Raw genomic sequence first — 24,186 nt, 5'->3', positions numbered from 1 at the left:
GTTGTGTTATGGTTTAGGATGTTTTTGTGGTGTTTGTACAATATTCATCATATTGTGTCTCCTCTATACCTCTTTGATCTAGGTTGTGGTTCCCCACTCTTCTGCCTTCCAAATGTTTTCAACTAAGCAAAGCAACGCCCAGACTGTGGTAAATTCCAGAGCCAAGGCAGGAATACCTGGAGTAAGTCTTTCATTTTATGTTATAATGTTTACTTGTGTTCCTTTCATGATTCCGTCTGGCTGAGGACAAGATGTGACTATAACAATTGGACTCCCAAGCTTGTAGAAAGCAGGCAGAAAAAATGAATGAGAAAAAAAAGAAAAGCAGACGAATACTCCTCTTTATCATGGTAATAGTAATTAGTATATTGTGGAGAATGGGCCGAAACAATAGACTGGGTTACATTGGCCACTACAGTATAAACTGCTTCCTGTTCCAAGGAGTCACTATACACTTTTACTGAGGTAACACGTACACAGAGCTGGGAACTACAAAGCTCAACAACTGTTCTCACAGCATCAAAGACACAGAGCTACACCTCCTTCAGCTGTGTGAGGCACCTTTCAATATGCATACCTTAATATACTGTAAATCCTTCATACTCCAGATTTCTTCAGTATGGTATTAGTTTTAAGACCAAACCAACTGCAAAGGGATAGTTTTCTATTTGTCAATTTGCTCTTTGTGTTAGAATGTAAAACAATAGAAAGAAGATTTTAAATAATTAGGTTCTGGTCTCCTTTGAAACCATCTCCATGCAGAATAGTTTTGTAGGTGAGGTTTCAAATTTGACAACTTTTATATGAATTTATATTTTAAAAATTCTTTACCATGCACATGCTGAAATTTTATATCAATTAGTTAACATAGTAATGAATTTATAATTGTTTCCAGAACTGAATGGTGCTATTTTCTCTCACATCGGGCACATTGCCAAATTATGTTTACATTTGATGGGTGTATAAAATGGATTGCTCCAAGGTTGTAATTCTCCATTAGCTAAGCTCAGTGCTTAGTTTTTGTGATGGAGGTGCTGGGATCAACTGAATACAAGGTAGGGGTTGGCTTTGTCACAGGTATTTGTCACATTATGACAGGTGCAAAGGCAGGACAGAACTGTGCAGACAGAAGCACAGAAACATTAAGATCAGAATAAATACACCCAAAAATTGATTTGGTAGGGTTTGTTCAATACTTCATCAGAGGACAAGTGGAACACCTTTCAAGGCATATTTCTGAGCAGGTACAATAAATATGAGGGTAAATTGATGAACAAAAAAAAATCAGAAATGAAATGAGGAGAAAGAAAGTTCTCTACAAGCCATGCAGAAAGAAAGGTGAAGGATGTCACGAGGATGAATATGGGATGTGGGTAATTTTAACCCTCCCCACCCCTCTCGGATCCCATTTTTAACAGTCACTTCTGAACTAAGCTAAGCTTAGCTGTCCACCTAAAGCCGGTGTGGTCCTAATTCATATATGCTAATTGGGGTTCAATGATATCAGGTGAAGGCCAGCATGAAGAGAATCGGGAAGCCGAAAAGGCCCTTCGGTGAGGTTTTTAGAGAAAGACTTGCATTTATATAGCATTTTTCATGACCTCAGGAAATCCCAAAGCGCTTTGCGGACAATGAAGTACTTTTGAAGTGTAGTCACTGTTATAATGTAGGAAACACGCAGCCAATTTGTACACAGCAAGATCTCACAAATAGCAATGTGAAAATGACCAGAAAATCTGTTTTAGTGATGTTGGTTGAGGGATAAATATTGGTAATGACACCAGGGCAAACTCCCCTGCTGTTCTACAGAGTAGCCATGGGATCTTTTACGCCCACCCGAGAGGGCAGACAGGCTTTGGTTTAACATCTCATGTGAAAGACGGCACCTCTGAGAGTGCAGTACTGAGGGAGTGCTGCACTGTCAGAGGTGTCAAAGTGTCAGCCTGGATTTTGTGCTTAAGTCGCTGGAGTGGGACTTGAACCCACAATCTTCTGACTTCAAGGCGAGAGTTCTACCAACTTAGCCATGGCTTTACTTTGTGGGACCAGGAGGAGCAGGACCCACAAAGAAGTTTTAGGCTTCCCCTGCCCTAGCCTCACCCGCCTTCCCCTGCTTCACACAACTAAATGTCGGGTAGGATGTGAACAAAGGACTGAGAGATGATCTAGAAGACGCATGTAAGACAGTAAATGGTATGGAAAGGTAGATCTGGAGCATTTCTTAAAGCTAAATTGTGAAAGAAGGACAATGGGACACAGGCTCAAGCGAGCAAAAAGCAAAATTCGGACCAATGTTCTTCACACAAAGAATATTCAAAATGTGGAATGAACTTCTGGGTAGAGTAGTGGAAATGAGAACCGTGAGAAATAGTGAACTCCTGCAACGTGGAGCGGGCAGAGTATTTCTAGACTTCAATAGACAGAAAATAGTATGAGGTGTGCTGACCTACATACATGATTTGACGATATACTCTCCTGTTGCGAGAAGCAAATTAATTACGGGTGAAGTTTGACTTCAGCGGTCACGCAAAACAGGCAACAGCGAATCAGCAACCCACTTTGCACCTTGCCCATGATTTTTTTAAAGAAAATTGGGTGGGGTGTAAAACGGTTGTCAATTCGCTATCGCCAAAGTCAAATTTCACTCACATTCAGCCCGCCCTCACATTAGATGGCAGATCTCCCACAGTGTTGCTTATGATGAGTCAGAAGATAAGGGGCTGGATTTTATTAACCTCGGCAGGTCTGTGGCGGGCAATGTAGGTGCTGGGTCTAAGCCTCATTGCTGGCTCCAGCCCGTTGTACAAAATGATTTCCCCTGATGGGGGCTTGTTAAGCCCGCTCAGCACATTTGCCGGCCAATTGAAGGAAGCGGGTCTGATGACGTCATTTGATGACACGTCATCAGCCGTTTTCCTTCAAGGGACATGCGCAAATTGCTTTTGACAGTTCTTCTGTCAGTGTTCTACAGCATTGAGGAGCTGCAAACAATGACGAGCACTGCACAAAGGTGCACGGCTACAACCAGACTCTTCCATGCGACCCTCCATATGCTTATGGAGGCAGTCACAGCACGCAGGGACGTTCTCTTCCCTTCCCATGGGCGGAAGAGATCTCCTCGGGAGATTAACGCAGCCTGGTTGCACATTGCACAGGAGGGCACAAGCAGGGATGTCGTCAGGAAGACCAGGCTGCAGTGGTACAAACCTTTCAGTGATCTCAGTAGATCATGAAACATTACCTGAAAACCACACACAACCTCATCCTGCTGTGCCACTCATCACATCCCCATCACTCTGCCTTCCCTACCCTTCTCCTGCACATCCTTACTCAAACCAACTTACCTTGCACCTCCACCCATCCCTCTCTTTCTATCTACATTATCAGTTCCCCATCTCACTAGCCACCCCTCACACTCATCCTCATCCTTGTCCAATCATACCAACTAACAATTTAGTTTTAGCCAATGTTCATGTAAAGTTTCTGTTAATGTGCTGTCAAACATTGAAATCTTTATTTTCAACACTTTGTGTTCTTGAACAGATTTGGGTGAACCTTTGGAAGTGGCTTAGTGAGTTGCAGTGAATGGTTAGACATAATGGTACCCCCCGCAATGCTGGTGAGTGTGAAAAGAATGGCTTGGGCATTGGAAGGATGCTTTTTGGTGTTGATGTGGGGTTTTGCCAACCTCTGGTGCACCATGTGGCAGCCAGGGTGTACAGCGTCAAGTGAATTAAATCTGGCCATGGTGAGGCTATCCCTGGCATCCCGGGCAGCAATGTGGTCAGGTGCTGATGCCCTCTGTCCTGCGCAGCATCAGTTGATTGCAGAGAAGGCTGGTGTTGCTGGTGTGCCTGGTGATGCTGGTGTTGGGGCTGATCATGGTGGGATTCTGAGGACCAAGGTGAGACAGTATTAACCATCCCATTTTGATGTAGTAGATAGCAGGTAAATTGAGATGACAGAAGCGATCTGTCAATGGTGAGAGAGGTTGTTTCAATGAGGTGACACTGGATAGAGAGTTTGCGCCAAACACTTGCAACCTGCATAAAGCTCAATCTGTCTTCCAAATGCAGTAAGCAACAGCTTCTAAGCTTGGAAAGTGACCAGCTGTAAGATAGGAGCTTTTATAGCACATTTCCAGCTGCCAAGTAATGAAATGATTCCACGGCCATTCAACTCCCACCCTGCAAAGCTCACGTGATCCCCAAGCAGCGTGGACCCCATGGATGACTGGTAAACTTTGAGGGTGAGCTGAAAATAGTTGTTAATCCTCTTAACAAGGTCATGACTTGAATTGCCTCCCCCACCGCTGTGTGTTGGGTCTGCTCAGCGCCGACAGACCCAACATTTGGTGATGCATGGCAACGGGTTGACAGCAGTGTCTTGACCCGCTGTCAAAAAAAACCATTTTCCCCACCCGACCCGCTAACCGATCGCGCCCGCTGACATCCCGGAAAAATCTGCCCATTGTTTTGATATTGTACCATCTAACACATGTTGTATTATAATACAGTTAAACTTCCGTGGCATTGCTCGTGAACAATAAACAAATTTTATCTCTCTTCCTGAAACTGTCTCTTACCTGTTAGTTAATTCCTGTGAGGTTGCGCGCTCATGCTCTTTCACTCCCTCTCACACAATCTCACGCATTTTTTCATGCTCTCTCTCTCACTTTCACTCTCAATGACTATCACACTTGCTCATTCTGTTATATATCACTCTGCCCAACATTGCTTTACGGCAATCTTCTGTAACTATCTCCACCCCTCTGTCTCCACTGAATGTCTCCAGTGTTTCTTTGTGACTCCCATATATATTTCATTACTGACGTACTTAACATCTATCTCTCTCTTTTCTTTTTAAAGGTCTGTGATATGTAGGAGGATGAGAGGCAACATATATTAGGTTGAAGGTGGGGTGGAGAGAGGTTGTTGGAGAGATGTTGTCACAAGGGCAATTGAGTGACAGAGTTTGAGGCTGATAATAAAGTGTTGGAGTATGAGTATGGGATTGAGTGGGAAAATGGTCCATAAGCTGGGAAGAATTTGGAACGGGGGTTGCTGATCTCTGGCAGTATTCAAGGGTGGAAGGGAATGGAGAGTACTTGCGATGTGAGGCTGGGGAGCCCTGGAAACTATCTGTTGCATTTTCTTTCCTCTGCATATCTTGCTGCTTATCCCTCATTAAGCATTGTTGAAGACATCAGGGAAACTATCTGCTTGGTGAGGCCACACCTGGAATACTACGTGCAGTTTTGGTTTCCATATTTATGAAAGGATATACTTGATTTGGAGGCAGTTCAGAGAAGGTTCACTAGGTTGATTCTGGAGATGAGGGGGTTGACTTATGAGGAAAGGTTGAGTAGGTTGGGCCTCTACTTATTGCAATTCAGAAGAATGAGAGGTGATCTTATCGAAACGTATAAGATTATGAGGGGGCTTGACAAGGTGGATGCAGAGAGGATGTTGCCACTGATGGGGAGACTAGAACTAAGGGGCATAATCTTAGAATAAGGGGCCGAACATTTAAAAAGACAGAAAGGAGATGAGTAAAAGTGGAGGGCAGAGAAACCCCAGGCAAAAACCAAAAAGGGCCACTGTACAGCAAAATTCTAAAGGGTCAAAGTGGAATAAAAAGGCAAGCATGAAAGCTCGGTGCCTCAATGCAAGGAGTATTCGGAACCCAGGAGAGGGCTCTGAGCTAGTTAGAGTGGGTGAGAGCTCAAATGAACAGGACCCCAAGAAAGAATGCAAAAGGCAGGAGGCAACAGAGCAGAGTAACACTGGGGTAAGTGTAAACCACAAGGTGATAGGAAGGGACAATATGTATGAATATAAAGGGGCTGTAGGAGGGGTCAAAACTAAAAATCATGGTTTAAAAACTAGTATTAAAACATTCTACCTAAACGCACACAGCATTCGAAATAAAGTAAATGAGTTGAGGGCACAAATCATTACAAATGGGTATGATTTGGTGGCCATTACAGAAACGTGGTTGCAGGGGGGGCCAAGACTGGAAATTAAACATACAGGTGTATCTGACAATTCGGAAAATTAGACAAGAAGGGAAAGGAGGTAGGATAGCTCTGTTAATAAAGGATGATATCAGGGCAGTTGTGAGAGACGATATTGACTCTAATGAAAAAAATGTTGAATCATTGTGGGTGGAGATTAGAGATAGTAAGGGGAAAAAGTCACTGGTGGGCGTAGTTTATAGGCCCCCAAATAATAACTTCACGGTGGGGCAGGCAATAATCAAGGGAATAATGGAGGCATGAGAAAAAGGAACGGCAGTAAGCATGGGGGATTTTAACCTACATATCGATTGGTCAAACCAAATCGCACGGGGTAGCCTTGAGGAAGAATTCATAGAATGTATACGGGATTGCTTCTTAGAACAGTATGTTACAGAACCTACAAGGGAGCAAGCGATCTTAGATCTGGTCCTGTGTAATGAGACAGGAATAATAAACGATCTCCTAGTAAAAGATCCTCTCGAAATGAGTGATCACAGTATGGTTGAATTTGTAATACAGATTGAGGGTGAGGAAGTAGTGTCTCAAACGAGCGTACTATGTTTAAACAAAGGGGACTACAGTGGGATGAGGGCAGAGTTGACGAAAGTAGACTGGAAACAGAGACTAAACGGTGGCACAATTGAGGAACAGTGGAGGACTTTTAAGGAGCTCTTTCATAGTGCTCAACAAAAATATATTCCAGTGAAAAAGAAGGGCGGTAGGAGAAGGGATAACCAGCCGTGGATAACCAAGGAAATAAAGGAGAGTATCAAATTAAAAACCAATGCGTATAAGGTGGCCAAGGTTAGTCGGAAACTAGCAGATTGGGAAAATTTTAAACGACAGCAAAGAATGACTAAGAAAGCAATAAAGGAAAGATAGATTATGAAAGTAAACTTTCGCAAAACATAAAAACAGATAGTAAAAGCTTTTACCGATATATAAAACGGAAAAGAGTGACTAAAGTAATTGTTGGTCCCTTAGAAGATGAGAAGGGGGATTTAATAATGGGAAATGTGGAAATGGCTGAAACCTTAAACAATTATTTTGCTTCGGTCTTCACAGTGGAAGACACAAAAACCATGCCAAAAATTGCTGGTCACGGGAATGTGGGAAGGGAGGACCTTGAGATAATCACTATCACTAGCGGGGTAGTGCTGGACAGGCCAATGGGACTCAAGGTAGACAAGTCCCCTGGACCTGATGAAATGCATCCTAGGGTATTAAAAGAGATGGCGGAAGTTATAGCAAATGCATTCGTTATAATCTACCAAAATTCTCTGGACTCTGAGGAGGTACCAGCGGATTGGAAAGCAGCTAATGTAACGCCTCTGTTTAAAAAAGGGGGCAGACAAAAGGCAGGTAACAATAGGCCGGTTAGTTTAACATCTGTAGTGGGGAAAATGCTTGAAGCTATCATTAAGGAAGAAATAGCGGGACATCTAGATAGGAATAGTGCAATCAAGCAGACGCAACATGGATTCATGAAGGGGAAATCATGTTTAACTAATTTACTGGAATTCTTTGAGGATATAACGAGCATGGTGGATAGAGGTGTACCGATGGATGTGGTGTATTTAGATTTCTAAAAGGCATTCGATAAGGTGTCACACAAAAGGTTACTGCAGAAGATAAAGGTACGCGGAGTCAGAGGAAATGTATTAGCATGGATAGAGAATTGGCTGGCGAACAGAAAGCAGAAAGTCGGGATAAATGGGTCCTTTTTCTGTTGGAAATCGGTGGTTAGTGGTGTACCACAGGGATCGGTGCTGGGACCACAACTGTTTACAATACACATAGATGACCTGGAAGAGGGAACAGAGTGTAATGTAACAAAATTTGCAGATGACACAAAGATTAGTGGGAAAGCGGGTTGTGTAGAGGACACAGAGAGGCTGCAAAGAGATTTAGATAGGTTAAGCGAATGGGCTAAAGTTTGGCAGATGGAATACAATGTTGGAAAATGTGAGGTCATCCACCTTGGAAAAAAAAACAGTAAAAGGGAATTTTATTTGAATGGGGAGAAATTACAACATGTGGAGATGCAGAGGGATCTGGGGGTCCTTGTGCATGAAACTCTTTTTGGAGTTCACCTGCAAAACATAAACAACATTAAACTGTGCCACCCGACCTGGGTGACACAGCAGACATTTTCAAGCCCCTTTTTTTTTTTGGTTTTTGGTTTTTTTTTGGGGCGCTAAAATCAAATTTTTCCAGTGCCCCCTATAAAAGGAGAGGGGGACACTAAAAACACCGGCAATTAAAACAAATTAAACTTTAAAACGTAAAATCAAATTAAAATTTGGTTGCCGGGCGTGATGATGCACTCCAGTCCCTCCGGTGCCCACCTCTCGCGGAAGGCCGCGAGCGTACCGGTGGACACCGCGTGCTCCATCTCCAAGGACACCCTGGATCGGATGTAAGAGCGGAAGAGAGGCAGGCAGTCAGGTTGAACGACCCCCTCGACCGCCCGCTGCCTGGACCGGCTGATGGCACCCTTGGCCGTGCCCAGGAGCAGTCCTACGAGGAGGCCCTCGGACCTACCCGCTCCCCTCCGCACAGGGTGCCCAAAGATCAGGAGAGTGGGACTGAAGTGCAGCCAGAATTTCAGGAGCAGCCCCTTCAAATAGTGGAACAGGGGCTGCAACCTTGTGCATTCAATAAAAACATGGAACACGGACTCCTCCAGACCGCAGAAATTGCAGGCGGCTTGGGAGTCCGTGAACCGGCTTAAAAATTTGTTGCACGGCACTGCTCCGTGCACCACCCTCCAGGCCAAGTCCCCGATGAATAGTGGGAGGACCCCTGCGTAGAGTGCCCTCCATCGGGGACCCCCGCCTCCTCCGGACGGCAAGATGGTACGCCATGGCGTGTCCGGACGGCCGGCGAGGATGGCAAAGTTGAGGGTGTGCAGGAGCAGCCCGTACAGGAAACCCCTCCGCGCGGAACTGAAAGGCACGGAGGGGATTTCCCCGAGGCGGCTCAAGTTGTGAGGCGCCGGTCCCCGAGGGAGGTTCCGGGGTTTGGCGCCGATGAGGAATTCCGTCCGGACGGGGGTCAGTTCGGACGGGATCTCCCCACGTGCTTGAGCCTCCTCGATACACCTAACGGAGTCAGGGCCCAGAGCTGTTTTTAGCGACTCGATGGCATCGGCCGCGCGGCGGACGTTGGCAGAATTTAGGCGCCGCGCCAGCGTGACTGGCGCCATCCAGCCCGCTCCTCCGCCATCGAGCAGGTCCCTGACCCTGGTCACCTCACCAGCCACAGCCCTCTCTTCCGACCGCCACATGAAGCCTCGGCCGTGGAGGTACGGATTCCCGAGCAGCGGTTCCTGCAGGACGGCCGCCACTCCAGCCGGCGGAGAGCTGCGCTTGGTGGAGACTTTGTTCCAGACCCTGATGAGTTCCCTGTAAAAGACAGGCAGCTCCCGGAGGGCGGTCCTGGCACCCCCCAAGTTCACAAACAGGAGCTGCGTGTCATAATTGAGGTCGAGCTGCTGGCGGAAGAAATACCTCGCCAGAGCACACCACCTAGGAGGGGGCTCGACGTAAAGGTATCTCTGCAGGGTCTGAAGACGGAAAGTCGCGAGCTGGGCGCTGACGCACACCAACGACTGACCGCCCTCCTCAAGCGGGAGACTCAAGACCGCGACAGAGACCCAGTGCTTCCTGTTGTTCCAGAAGAAGTCCACCAGCTTCTTCTGTATCTTGGCGACAAACGCAGGGGGAGGGGTCAAAGTGACCAGCCGGTACCACAGCATTGCGGCCACCAGCTGGTTTATGACTAACGCTCGACCCCTGTAGGACAGCACTCGGAGCAGTCCTGTCCAGCGCCCTAGGCGAGCGGCGACCTTGGCCTCCAGCTCCTGCCAGTTCGCCGGCCAGGCTTCCTCGTCGGGGCTAAGGTAGACTCCCAGATAGAGGAGATGGGTCGTGCTCCAGGCAAAAGGCCTGAGCTCCTCCGGCAGGGAGTCCACCCGCCACTGACCCACCAGGAGTCCGGAACATTTCTCCCAGTTGATCCTGGCGGAGGACGCGGCCGAGTAAATCTCCTGGCACTCACGCATCCTCCGCAGGTCAGCGGGATCCTCTACCGCGAGGAGCACGTCATCGGCGTAAGCCGAGAGGACGACCTCCACGCCCGGCCCTTGCAGAGCCAGTCCCGTCAACCTCGTCCGCAAGAGGCGCAGGAAAGGCTCCACGCAAACGGCGTATAACTGGCCGGACATGGGGCATCCCTGGCGCACCCCTCTCCTAAAGCGAAGGGGCGCCGTCAAGGACCCGTTAACCTTAATCAGACACTCCGCGGCGGCGTACAAAATCCTTGTGCATGAATCCCAAAAAGTTAGTTTGCAGGTGCAGCAGGTAATCAGGAAGGCGAATGGAATGTTGGCCTTCATTGCGAGAGGGATGGAGTACAAAAGCAGGGAGGTCCTGCTGCACCTGTATAGGGTATTGGTGAGGCCGCACCTGGAGTACTGCGTGCAGTTTTGGTCACCTTTCTTAAGGAAGGATATATTAGCTTTGGAGGGGGTACAGAGATGATTCACTAGGCTGATTCAGGAGATGAGGGGGTTACCTTATGATGATAGATTGAGTAGACTGGGTCTTTACTCGTTGGAGTTCAGAAGGATGAGGGGTGATCTTATAAAAACATTTAAAATAATGAAAGGGATAGACAAGATAGAGGCAGAGAGGTTGTTTCCACTGGTCGGGGAGACTAGAACTAGGGGGCACAGCCTCAAAATACGGGGGAGCCAATTTAAAACCGAGTTGAGAAGGAATTTCTTCTCCCAGAGGGTTGTGAATCTGTGGAATTCTCTGCCCAAGGAAGCAGTTGAGGCTAGCTCATTGAATGTATTCAAATCACAGATAGATAGATTTTTAACCAATAAGGTAATTAAGGGTTACGGGCGGGTAAGTGGAGCTGAGTCCACGGCCAGATCAGCCATGATCTTGTTGAATAGCGGAGCAGGCTCGAGGAGCTAGATGGCCTACTCCTGTTCCTAATTCTTATGTTCTATGAGATGAGGAGGAATTTCTTCTCTCAGAGGGTTGTAAATCTGTGGAATTCGCTGCCTCAGAGAGCTGTGGAAGCTGGGACATTGAATAAATTTAAGACAGAGATGGACAGTTTCTTAGTCAATAAGGGATTAAGGGGTTATGGAGCGGGCAGGGAAGTGAATTTGTGTCCGTGATCGGATCAGCCATGAACGTATTAAATGGCGGAGCAGGCTCGAGGGGCCATATGGCCGACTCCTGCTCCTATTTCTTATGTTCTTATGTTTGCAGATAACACAAATATATGTGCAGTGTATGGACCTTAGATAAGAAAATTAGATTGCAGGCAAATCTAGATGCAATGAAGGAATGTACCCATATCTTGCTAATGTTTTTTAATATCGATGAATGTAATGTTATATAATTGGGTAGGGGCGATAGCACACATGTGTGCAGTATGCAAGGTTGCTGAGCAGGGGAAGGACCTGGGTATTACAATGCACACATCATGACACTGCTGGAAGGCTTTTGTAGAAGGAAATTGAATGTTAAGATGTATTGCCAGTACAATTAAATATAAAATTAAAAATACTATTCTGTCCCTGTAGTTACACTTCACCTAGAATACTGTGTCCAGTTTTAGTCCCGTCACATGGTGGGACGATATAGAGGCCCTCACAAAGGTTCAAGGGAAGGCCACTAGATTGGTACCTAATTTAAACGCCCTCAGTTACTATCATAGGCTTAGAGCACTGGAGCGTTTTACTCTAGAAAAGCATAGACTTTGAACAGATTTGATGGATGTCTTTAAAATAATGGAAGAATTAGACTTGGTCCATGTGGTTAGGCTATTTGCACTCGATAGATTAAGGTGGACATGGGGACACAAGCATAAGTCGTGTAAGCATAAACCTAGGTTAGATGCTAGGAAGTACTACTTTTGCAGAGTCATCAACCTCTGGAACTAGTTGCTGGCACTTGCAGTGGGCTCAGATTCACTGCAGCATTCCAAAAGGAACTAACTGAAGAACAATTTCCCATTTTCCCCTAAATTGATCAAAGGTATTTTCCCTGTTTTTTCCGCCTCTCCTAGAACAGTGTAAGGCTGGTGAGTGGGTGATGGTGATAGTGTGTAGAAGTTATGCCATCGTTGTATGGTACAGGCTCAATGGACCAGCTGGTCAGTCTTTCATTTTTGTTATGTTTGTCACAGGTCCAAAAGGGTACAGAGTCAATTTCATCCCCCTCTGAATGTGCTCGCTATGCCTGGGTAGAGTTCCATGGCACAGATTGCCCTCCAGTACATCATCCAAGTGGCCATTCTTCAAGTGTGAGGCTGGCCTTTGAAATGTCTCTGGCTCCAATTTCCTTCTGTCCTCTTCTACAAGTCCCTGGTCTCAACTGAGATGGTATACACAAGCTGAGATTGGGAACTCAGAACGACAATGGAAAGTGCACACATGGACGACGATGACAGCGGCCTCAACTGCGATGCCCCCACAGTTGAATAAATTGCCATCACTCACTATTTGAGCTCACACGTGAATAATGTCCACATGCATGGTTCTGGAGAAGAATTCGCCTGTGGGACCATATCTAAGCAGGAGACAGCACCTTCGGAAAAGGAGAAAAGTAGCAAAAAAAACACTCCCGCCTTGTCGTTCCTCCTTCCTGCTACAACAAAATGTAATGTTTAGTGTGCTCACCCACTGGTATTAATTCAATATATTCTGAGGTGTATCATTGAAACATATGGATCCAGTAGGTCTCAGATTCAATCCCTGCTTTCACTGATTTCAACTGCAGTGGAAAAGAGGCACTTGCAGTTTGCTACAGCAAAGCTGGGCTCAAGGGAAAGGGGAAAGCAGAGGAAGGAGTTTCTGCAACAAATCACTGTCTAATGACTCTTGTTGAAGAGCGTACCTGTGTGGATGTTGGGATAGGCTTTGATACACTCCATGGTAAAATATTCTACTGCCTGAGCTCACAAATGTAGAATTGAAACTCAGGTAAGTACCAGAAGCTTGCTGCTGCCCTCAGCATCGTATCCCAGTACGAGTCAAAGTCTTCAGGACACGAGGGTGAAATATGAAAAATAGATAGGTCTCTAAGATGAAATGAAAAAAAATGAATAATGTGTCCAAGCAGATGGTGATATCTATGTTTCGTGGAGGGTCTGTGTTTGCCATTTTTTTCTTGCCACATTTTCTTCCTTGCCCTAATCTCTAGAAGGTGTTGTAGCAGGGTGGTATCACAGGCAAACAGGTATTGCACCTAGGTGTCCGCCATTCATGTCTGTACCTGAGCAATTCACACTTGGGGGCCATCATGCTCAAACATAATCCTGTCCTCATTTACACACTTCAAGAAGGGGTTGCTAGATAACCATCAAAAGCAGGAACTAAAATCCACAGCAGATTTTTGTCCTTCCCTTAGTTGGACACTGGTAGCATGGTGACTGCTGGCCCTGATAAGATCAGCTAACTCAGCATAGGTCGAGGTTCAAACGCAGGACCTTCCTGAATGCTATTCACTGGATGAATTCCCAAAGCCACCAGAGGAACGTATTCACCAGCTCTTGGCACTTCAAGCTCAGCCTCAAACAAAGTTAATGCTAGCTCATGCAGTAACTGCCTAGTTTACACAATCTCCTCTACAAGGCACAAGTAAAAAGCTACTTCTCACAAGATGTTGGCTAGCTTATTTGCTGAAAGCAGTCGGGACCATAAAGGTTAAAGCAGTGATAACCGACAGTCAAGCAACAAACAGCTTAGCAATGTGACAGCACAGAGGGGAAACCAAAGAGCAGCAGATTGACTATAGTAGCCAATATTTGTGGGTGAGTACAGCCAAAAAAAATTATAGTCGCAGTCAGCAGTAGAGCTAACATTATGAAACCAGTCCTGGGGGGGCTGAGACTCTGACATCTCTATCAGTCTCGGAGTATCCAGCACACCCTAGTGTAAATTGTATGGGAAACTTCATTAACATTAGGGATGCCACTTAAGTCACCTACACTTGCAAATTTATTTTCTGAGGTCTGACACTTGTTTGGAGACAGACATCAGATAATTCGTCCTCTCCCCTGGGGACGCAAAAATCTAGCCTCTGAAACATTCAATCAGGACGAAGGAATGTCTTTCTGGTGCAGCTCCTATGTAACCCAGCACGATGATAAGCTTTCCATCATATTCCAAGTCCAAATACTAAACAAAAGGCAGGGTAAGTTGGATTTGGAGTGAGTGTGGGAGGGGGTGTGCTGTGGGTAAGTCCTAGAGTTTAGCTGTTTGCTTTGCTGATAATTAAAACTCAAACTCATTGGGGGTGATTTTCGGCAGCTCGTTCAGGTGCTAACTACCCTCCAAGGTGGCCAAGATGAGGTCTTGAGCTGAAACGTCGGTTTAGCCCGTATTTAGTGCAAGGCGCCATCTTGGTAAAGGAATTGTAGCCGAGGAATCGAAACATCCGCCCGGAGGCTCGCTAAGGGGCTGATTGCCACTTAAAATGCCTCCTAACGTTCATTAACGAGGCCGCATGACATTTTGGTGGCTAGCCCTTGTCCCAACGCCCCCTCCTAACAGTGACCAGCTATTTGGGAGTAAACACGGGCTTGATGTTAATTTCAAGTGCTACTTAAAGGGATACTCACCATTTCATGTTCACTTACTGCTTCAGCTGAAACACATCGGGAGACTTTCTGGGACACTTGTCAAGACTTCATCAACACTTGACCAACATTTATTCTGCAAATACTCTCAGGACTTCATTTAAAAGGACTAAATGCTTTCTTTATAGGAGTCACCACGAGAAAGGGAATGCTTAGTCATGGGCATGTTGCTAGGGATCCCACTTGGTCGAGATAAGGAAAGGGAGCAGGACATGAGGCCAGGCAGAGCAGCACCAGCAGTTGCAAGAAAGTGAGACAGGAGGGCAAGGGGGGGGGCATCCTCCCCCCTCCCCCCTGCAGGTACAGGACATCTCTCCTCCTCCAATACCTCTTCCACCAGGAATTCCATGCTGCATCCTAGAGGCGCCATCTCCCTCAGTCCTTGAGCCATTCTGCAACGTGCCGCTGTGTGCCAGCCAACGCGCTCCACACCTTCAATGGAAGTGGCTGCGAAGAGCCCACATATACTGCTCCACAAAAATTGTGTCTAATCAGCACTTGAGTGTTAAACCTGCAGGTTTCTGGTTTAGCACCTCCAGGCAAGTTCAAATTATGGTAATCAGCAATTAGGACCAATATTGTGTGCTGAATCCAGACTTTCAAACATATTTAGTGCCTGTTTAGTGCACCCATTTAGTGCCTGTTTTCGCCCTTTGGCCAAAATAACCCCCAATGTGTACTTTAATTACTCGGGCTCCCCTGATAGTCTGGTCAGTGCTGAGTTAGCTGTAGGATTTGTGCTTTGTGTCTTATGGACCATATTCATCAGCTTAGGATAATGGTCCTACACATTATATTTACTCCATATAATGACCATCCCTTTTTTACTCGTTGAGAATTAATGTCCTGATTCAGTTCATGTCCTGAAACCATTCATACCGTGTTAAATTACTCACCCAAGGAATCCTTCAATTTTCCTCTCTGATGTCTATCAAGGATTGCTACTGTCTAATGTAGATCTTTTGCTTCATAGGTTATTAGAATATGTCTTGATTTCCAGGAACTTAGAGTTTTCATTGCAAAAAGCTGTGACTGTTAAATACCTGCTCTGGTTATACCTGATTGACGTGCAGGATTGTAATTATTTTTTTGCTCTCCTTAGTTGTCTTAATGAGTAAATGCACTGCATGGTATCGCAATGGTCCCTAAAGAATAGGAAAACCCCAGGTTTGATTCCCAGTCTGTTAGAGTTAGTTGGTCTTAGCCAGGGTTACAGTTGGGACACTACAATCGGCCTCAGTATCTTTAGATTAGGAAAGGGATAACTCACCTACAGAAGACACTTCTGATTGTCATCCAGTGGCCTTTACTGGAAAGTCCATCTGTGTGTACATCGGGTGAGGACAGGATCGATTTGAACTGTGGTGGCCCCCCATGATCCAAAGCCATGTCAACACTCATTGTCTAGCCTCACAGATGGCCACTTTGGGGAGGTATTGGAGATGGGGGAACCATACCCGAACAACAGCCAGCATCTTCAAAAGAAAGCCAAGGGGTCTAACGTTTCATGGGGGTATTTTGGCAAAAAAAAATTTATTTGTCCACATGGCCTGAAGTCTTGAGCTGAGTGGCTGATCCTGCATGTAGGCTGCCACCAATTACCCCCACCGGTAGCCTGGCCACTAGGAGCTGGCAGAAGCTACCCAGGCATGATTCTCCTACTGATTTCCACTCCCTTCCACTCAGTGTTTTCAATCTCAGCATGACTCAGATCAAGAATCGACTTGGGTTGGGCTCAAACCAGTGACTTACCTGTTCTCTTTGGTACTAAGTGTCAGTGCACTAATGCTCAGGACTACCCAAATTGCTTTTCAAAAATAAAAATGATTTGTTTTATATATAGCTACAACATAAATAGGATTAATGTGCAGGTAATTAAATACTCTGGTTACACAAAACATAGATGTGTATTAGTTAATGTAATCATCAGAACTCAAGAGTCACTCAGAATGAACAATAAATCGTGTAAAGACTCAAAGTAACCTGAATTTTGACTGTTGCTGATTTATTCAGGACGAGCCAAATTCGCCCTGTATTCAAGACTCAGATGCACCTATACTTTGGACAAAATAATGGCAATAGGATGCCAAAACATCTTGTTTCACATACACAACCACATTCTGTGTCATATTATAGCACTTCGCATTCACTATGCTGTTTTCAGCATCCTATCAGAAGTTTCCTGTTGTTGAGGTTGATGGGAAGCTGGTTGCTGCTGTCTGCGACGAGCATCATCATCATCATAGGCAGTCCCTTGGAATCGAGGAAGACTTGCTTCCACTCTCAACATGAGTTCTTAGGTGGCTGTACAGTCCAATACGAGAACCACAGTCTCTGTCACAGGTGGGGCAGATAGTCGTTGAGGGAAGGGGTGGGCGGAATTGGTTTGTCGAACGCTCTTTCCGCTGCCTGCGCTTGATTTCTGCACGCTCTCGGCAACGAGACCCAAAGTGCTCAGCGCCCTCCCAGATGCGCTTCCTCCACTTAGGGCAGTCTTTAGCCAGGGTCTTCCAGGTGTCAGTGGGAATATTGCACTTTAATCAGGGAGGCTTTGAGGGTGTCCTTGTAACGTTTCCGCTGCCCACCTTTGGCTCGTTTGCCGTGAAGGAGTTCCGAGTAGAGCGCTTGCTTTGGGAGTCTCGTGTCTGGCATGTGAACTATGTGGCCTGCCCAGCGGAGCTGATCAATTGTGGTCAGTGCTTCGATGCTGGGGATGTTGGCCTGGTCGAAGACGCTAATGTTGGTGCGTCTGTGCTCCCAGGGGATTTGTAGGATCTTGCGGAGACACCATTGGTGATATTTCTCCAACGACTTGAGGTGTCTACTGTACATGGTCCATGTTTCTGAGCCATACATTTTGGTTTCTGGGACGAGCACCAGAACAACAGCAGGTGTTATTTATAAACGTTATACATCACACCTGATGGCCTCGTGGGGAAGGGTCCAAACCCCGTCTGTCTCCCAGTAGCAGTGGGATGGCTTTTTGAAATTCTCAGTAGTCTGTTAGGTCTCGTAGAGTTCCAGTAATGTGTCTGATCCCTGTCAGTCTACCAGTGGCTGCTTATGCACTCTTTGAAGATCTTGGTAATCTAATAGTTCTGTGAAGGTGCATCTGATCCCTGTCAGTCTTTAGATGGGTATGTATGCATGCTTTGATAGTCTCATTAGTCTTAATAGGTGTGGGATGGATGCTAGGTATGTTTCACTGCCCCACCTACTTCTCTACTGGTGGGGCAGTGATGTAAGATATATATCTGTCCCTGGAGACCTATGAGGGGGAGGGAACCATAAATACATTCATAATTTCTGTGATCCGGAAAGGCTTCTACAGTCAGCTGGTTTCTTGGATCTAGCTTCAGCTATACAGCTGATTTAATTTTAGGCACTCAGATGCCAAAACCGATATTTGTAAGAAAATCCAGATGTTCATTTACAATAATTATTCCCAGTGGTTCCCTGTATACCTTACTTCTGGAATATAGTGTAAAACCTCATTTGCAGTGTGTTACTATGCTGGGGAAAAAATGAAGGCATTCACCCATTAACGAGAAAGCAGGCTACACTTTTCAGTTCATCAGCTTATCAACCCACAGTTGTGTTACAAGGTGTCACAACTGTCCAAGCCAGCTATTATTTATCAGACTTACAACCTTTCATTTGCCATTCCAGACAGGCTCTCTTCCTACCTACGCCTCATGTATCGATCAGATCTAGACCCTCCTATCTACAACACATGTAGTGATCAAGGGACCCATATCCTCCTCCCTCGACCCTATTCCCACTAAACTGCAGACCATCCGACTTCCCTTCCTGGATCCCATGTTAGCTGATATTTTTAATAGTACCCTCTCCTCAGGTACTATCCCCCTCCCTTTCAAATCAGCTGCCATCACCCCACTCCTCAAAAAACTTCAAAGCTCCATTTACTCTCCAAAGTCCTTGAACGTGTTGCCACCTCCCAAATCTGTGCCCATGTTTCTTGCAACTTAAGTTTGAAGCCCTCTAATCGGGTTTCTGCCCCTGCCACAGCACTGAAACACTTTATCAAAGTCACAAATGACATACTGTGACTGTTGAACAAAGTGAACTCTCCCTCCTCATCCTTCTTGATCTGTCAGCAGCCTTTGACACGGTTGACCACACCATCCTCCTCCAATGCCTCTCCTTTGTTGTCCAGCTAGGTGGGACTGCCCTCGCCTGATTCCATTCCTATCTATCCAGTCATAGCCAGAGAATCTCCAGCAATGGATTCTCTTCCTGCTCCTGCACTATTACCTCTGGAGTCCCCTAAGGATCTATCCATAACACCATCCTACTTCTCATCTGCATGCTGCCCCTTGGCAACATCATCCAAAAGCACGTCAGGCGCCACATGTATGCCGACAACATTCAGCTCTATATCAGTACCACCTCTCTCGACACAGTATTGGATGAGCAGAAATTTCCTCCAATTAATCCTCGCCACAAACTCCATTCCCTAGCCACCTACATCATCCTCCTCCCTGACCACTATCTGAGGCTTAACCAGATTGTTCACAATCTCGATGTCCTATTTGACCCGGAGTTGAACCTCCGACCCCATATCCACTCTGTCACCAATTTCCACCTCCATTACATCATCTGTCTCTGATCTGCCTCAGCCATCTGCTGCTGAAACCCTCATCCATACCTTTGTTATCTCCGGACTCGACTATTCTAAGGTTCACCTGGCCAGCCTCCCACCTACTTACCACACTCCATAAACTTGACCTCATCTAAAATTCTGCTGTCTGTATCCTAACTCGCACCGAGGACCTTTCACCCATCACCCCTATGTCTGCTGAGCTACATTGGTTCCCAGTCCGGCAAGCCTCTATGTTAAAATTCTCAACTTTGTGTTCAAATCCCTCCATCGTTCCTTCCGATCTCCTCCAGCCCTACAACTCTCCGAGTTTTCTGCGCTCATCCAATTCTGGCCTCTTGCGCAGCCCCAATTTCCTTCACTCCACCACTGCTGGCCGTGCCTTCAGCCACCTCTTGAATTCCTTCCCTATATGTTTCTATAGATGTAGTCCTTACTACTAGGGGGATCAAGGGGTATGGCGAGAAAGCAGGAATGGGGTACTGAAGTTGAATGTTCAGCCATGAACTCATTGAATGGCGGTGCAGGCTAGAAGGGCCGAATGGCCTACTCCTGCACCTATTTTCTATGTTTCTATGTTTCCCTAAACCTCTCCGCCTTTCTCTTCCTTTGTCACTCCTTAAAAATTACCTCTTTGACCAAGCTTTTGATTTACCTGTCCTAATATCTCTTTATGTAGCTTGGTATCAGTTTTTTTCTGATAACACTCCTGTGAAGCATGTTGGGACATTTTACTATATTAAAAGCGCTATATAAATACAAGTTGTTGTTGTTGTCTAGAGTCTTCTACCTGCATCATGTGTATGATAAGTCTAGGCTCTCCTGCTACCTACACCACATATATTGATCAGATCAGGCTCTCCTGCTGGAGGGGAGGCAGTTTCTCCGCCCAACTCAAAAGGAGTGGAACTGCAGAACCTGCGGATTCTAAGATAAGTAACTCGGTTATGTATCTAGATATCTAGATACTTAGGTCCTTTGCGATTAGTACCTCAGTAGTTCATGTTAAGCTTAAGTAAATAATTTAGTCTTTGGTTAGTTCACTAGAGGAGCAAGTAGAAAAATAACAGTGTAGTTTAGACCCAGTTAACCGCAATTATATAGATGATCACCTTGTATCTAAGGAGTTTATTTTATGTTTCTAATTAGAATGGAGAGGCGTAACCTGCAATTCCGAAGCCACGTGGGCCTTCAGGACACTTCATGTGTCCCGGAGGCCCATGATTGCAGGAAGTGCCTCCAGGTGCTCGAACTCACACTGAGGGTTTCTGAGCTTGAGGAGCAGCTGGATTCATTGTAGGGCATAAAGGTGGCTGAGTATTTCGTGGCTCGCCGGCTCCAAGAGGTGGTCACCCCACAGCCAGATAGAGTCAGAATAGCAAGTGGGTGGCCACCCAGAAGGGTAGGAAGAGACAGGTAGTACAGGAATCCTTCGGGAGTGTGGCACTCTCAAACCAATATTCAGCATTAAACAACTATGAGAATGATGGCACCTCGAAGGAGCCTGGCACCGTGAGGCAAAGGACTGCACCGGGGGTGAGGGTACAGTAAAGTGTAGGAATGCAGTAGTAATTAGGGATTTGATAGTCAGAGGGACAGACAGGCGGTTCTGCGATCATTGGCCCGAGACCCATATGTTATGCTGTCTCCCAGATGCCAGGGTAAGGGACATCACAGGGAGGGTGTAAAACTTTCTGCGGGAGGTGAAGGAGAATAGCCAGAAGTTGTGGACCATGTCAGAACCAATGACATGGGGTGGGGGAAAGAGGGTTGAGGTCCTGCAGTCACAGAGTTTAAGGAGCAAGTTAAAAGCAGGACCTCAAAGGTAGTAATCTCTGGATTATTGCATCTGCCATGATTCTGCCCATTTAGCAGTGTATCTATGTCCTCCTGAAGGCTGCTATTATCCTGCTCACTAGTTATCATGTTGGCAACTTTTGTATCATCCGCAAATTTTAAAATTATGGGACTCAATTTTGCCCAAGCCCGTTTTTTGGCGCATTGCCAGAATTACACCCGTTTTTTTAGGCCAGAAATATTTGGCTAAAGTTTCCCCACTATATTTTTCAAATCTGGTGCTGCACCTTCTGTGCATGCGCAAAAAAAAGGACATTTTTGACGTGATCCCAATGGGCGGCATGCGCAGTACCGCTCCCAGTCTGCAATCGGCCATTTTTAAAGAGTCAGTTGTGTGTGTGAGAACCTTGAATGCTGCGTGAGAGCATTGGAAAAATCGGAGCTGCAATACAAGATGCACCGAGGTGCAAGGACCAAGAATTTCTTATAGGATGAAGTGGAGGCACTAGTTACTGTGATTGAGGCCAGATGGCAGGAGCTGGAGGTCACATAAATGTTCCCACCCAAAGAAATGAAGAAACGCTGGAACCAAGTTGCAGAAGATTACTGTGCAATGGTAACCACCACAAGATCTGGAGGCCAGTGTAAAAAGAAGTGGCAGGACCTTGGTCAAGTAGTTTGTGTAAGTAATAATTTCATTTATTCAATGGAATTGCAATGTGACCAGCTATATATGTCCCACCCAGCAGAAAGATACCCTCAAAAAGTTGCATTTTCATCTTTGCAGAGGAAGGTGGCATATAACAAAGGGAAAGAACTTGAACAGGAGGAGGCCCAGCAAATCTGCAGCCACTTACACCCTTGGAAGAGAGGGTTGCTGCTTTGATGGGTCCTGCCTGGAGAAAAGCAATCAATACTTCAGAAGCTGGGCCCACACTCGAGGGAGAGGGTTAAGGCCTGCAAATTCCACAGACTGACTTTGCTTAAGTATAGCGCAGGCTAGCCATGCTTTGGTTCCTGGGGATGTCTCTGTCAGCCACCCTTCAGTTGATGCAATGTGCTATCATTCATTGTGGTCCTTCAAATCAGCCTGTTGCCTGCTCTGTGTGAACCTACTCATGCCACCCAACTTGCCCTCTCCTCTGCTGCTAACCAGTTGTCTGTGTTTTGTTATATTTTGCAGAACTTGAGGCCAACTCTGATGATGCAGAAGAAGATTCAGACGAGGACAAGTCTGAAGAGAACATCTTCCAATCCCATCCTCCAGACCAAGAGCATGGGGGTGAGGGGGAGTGGGAGGGGATGGAGATGGATGAAGCCCCCACTGTTGTACTGACTTTGGAGGAGGTGCAGGTACCGCCCATTGAGGTGCCAGCCCCTTCCGTGACGAGCGGTTTGAGTGTTGGTGGGACATTCCATGGTTTCCTATTATCCGAGGCTGCGGGTTCCAGTGGTGTGGTGCAGCGAGGCACACCCAGGGCCCCACCTTCCGAGGCTGCGGGTCCCAGTGGTGTGGTGCAGCGAGGCACACCCAGGGCCCCACCTTCCGAGGCTGCAGGTCCCAGTGGTGTGGTGTGGGGAGGCACACCCAGGGTGAGGAGGGGAAGGAGAGCTCTACAGTGTTCTCCTGATATGCAGGATGTGGTTCAGATGATGGCAATGAGTGCGGAGTGCATTGACCTTACGCGATCACTGCTGGACACCATCAGTGGGATGGGTGATGAGGTAGCGGGACTGTCGGGAGAAATAACAGCAATCTCGCGAGAAATGGTAATGATGTCCGGGAACATGAGTGAGGGAATATCTCAGTCAGCTGAAACCATGTCAATGACCATGAGGGAGGGAATGTCACAGGTCGTTGAGACACTGTCAGGGCACATGAGGGATGGCATGTTGGAGTTAGCTGCTGCAATAAGGGAACGTGCCCAGACCCCGCGCCCATTGACAGAATCAACTGTCACTCCCACTCCAATCCCCACACCAGCCTCTGAAGAGCCCAAAGCCGGGCCATCCACATTGCCGTCTAACCCTCCCCTCCTCCCCCCCCCCCCCCCCAACAGGTGCACACTACCAGAGATGTTAGAAAGAATAAGCTTGGTACCAACCCCAGAAACACTGCGCCACCACCTGTGGGCAGGGGTGGTGGAGTCACCAAGAACAAGTGCAGCAGGCGGTCGTAAAATAAGGTGGAGGAGAGATGGGTGCAGCCTTTTATTGCTGCTGCTGTTGTTATTATTATTGTTACTGTTGTTCTCAAATTAAAAGTTTTTTGGAAGTTATGTAAGTTTACAAGTTTAAAACTTCGTGGGCCCGAAATTGATGAAGGCCCCTGCCCGCCCAAATGGCCGCCGAGGTACCTGACGGTTCTTTGGGCGGGATATTCATCGAAGGTCGGCGGGTGGCAAATTAAGGGGCTTACGCCGCCAATCTGGGCGGTAGTCGGCAGGAGCTCCCATTCTCGGCAGCAAAGGCACTTGCCGCCCAAGTGCCGCCGAGGATGGAGTCGGGCCCACGGAGGGTCGAACGGCTTAAAATAAAAATAATCAGGGAAAAAAAAACTATCGGAAGATCTTCAGGGGACCCCATCCAGGTAAGTCGCTGTGGAAAAAAAAAATGTTCATTAACCTTTTTTTCAGGATCTTCAGACTTACCGTCGGGGACAGACCAGCCTCCAGCCAGCGGTCCACCCCCGTTCTGGTACCGACTCCCGCCCACATCAATATGGGAGCTCAGCGGGCAGGAGCTCAGTTACACCACTCAGCCGTCCGCTGAGGACAGCGGGCAGTTCCCGGCAGTTCTCCCCTTCCGCCCGCTCTGGGCGAATGTGGCACTGGGCGAATCTTGCAATGAAATGTCGGTGGCAGTGGGCAGTAAGTCGATCAATTTCGGGCCCAGTAAGTGATCTTAAAGTTTTTAAGTGATCTTAGAGTTTGTAAGTGATCGTAACTGAAAACTTTAAAGTTTGATACGAGAATAATTTTATTAAAGTACAAAGAACTGTTTGTTAAACTTTTGAATAAAATATATTTTACATTTACATTATTTGTTCGATTATTAACACAACTTTTGAAGTAAACAAAAA

General features: G+C 46.5%; 1 protein-coding gene across 1 annotated transcript in view; it reads left to right on the top strand.

Moving 5' to 3' along the window:
• Positions 1–24,186, top strand: part of LOC139273904 (uncharacterized) — a 154,044-nt gene that overhangs the window by 114,102 nt on the left and 15,756 nt on the right. Inside the window, exon 7 of the mRNA XM_070890978.1 lies at positions 83–181. Coding sequence (XP_070747079.1) covers positions 83–181 — 99 coding nt within the window. The remainder of the gene's footprint in view (positions 1–82; positions 182–24,186) is intronic.

Source organism: Pristiophorus japonicus, chromosome 9 (assembly GCF_044704955.1).
Source record: "Pristiophorus japonicus isolate sPriJap1 chromosome 9, sPriJap1.hap1, whole genome shotgun sequence".
In the NCBI taxonomy this organism is placed as follows: Eukaryota; Metazoa; Chordata; class Chondrichthyes; family Pristiophoridae; genus Pristiophorus; species Pristiophorus japonicus.
Note: the sequence above shows the minus strand (reverse complement) of the source record. Positions and strands in the feature narration are given on the sequence as shown.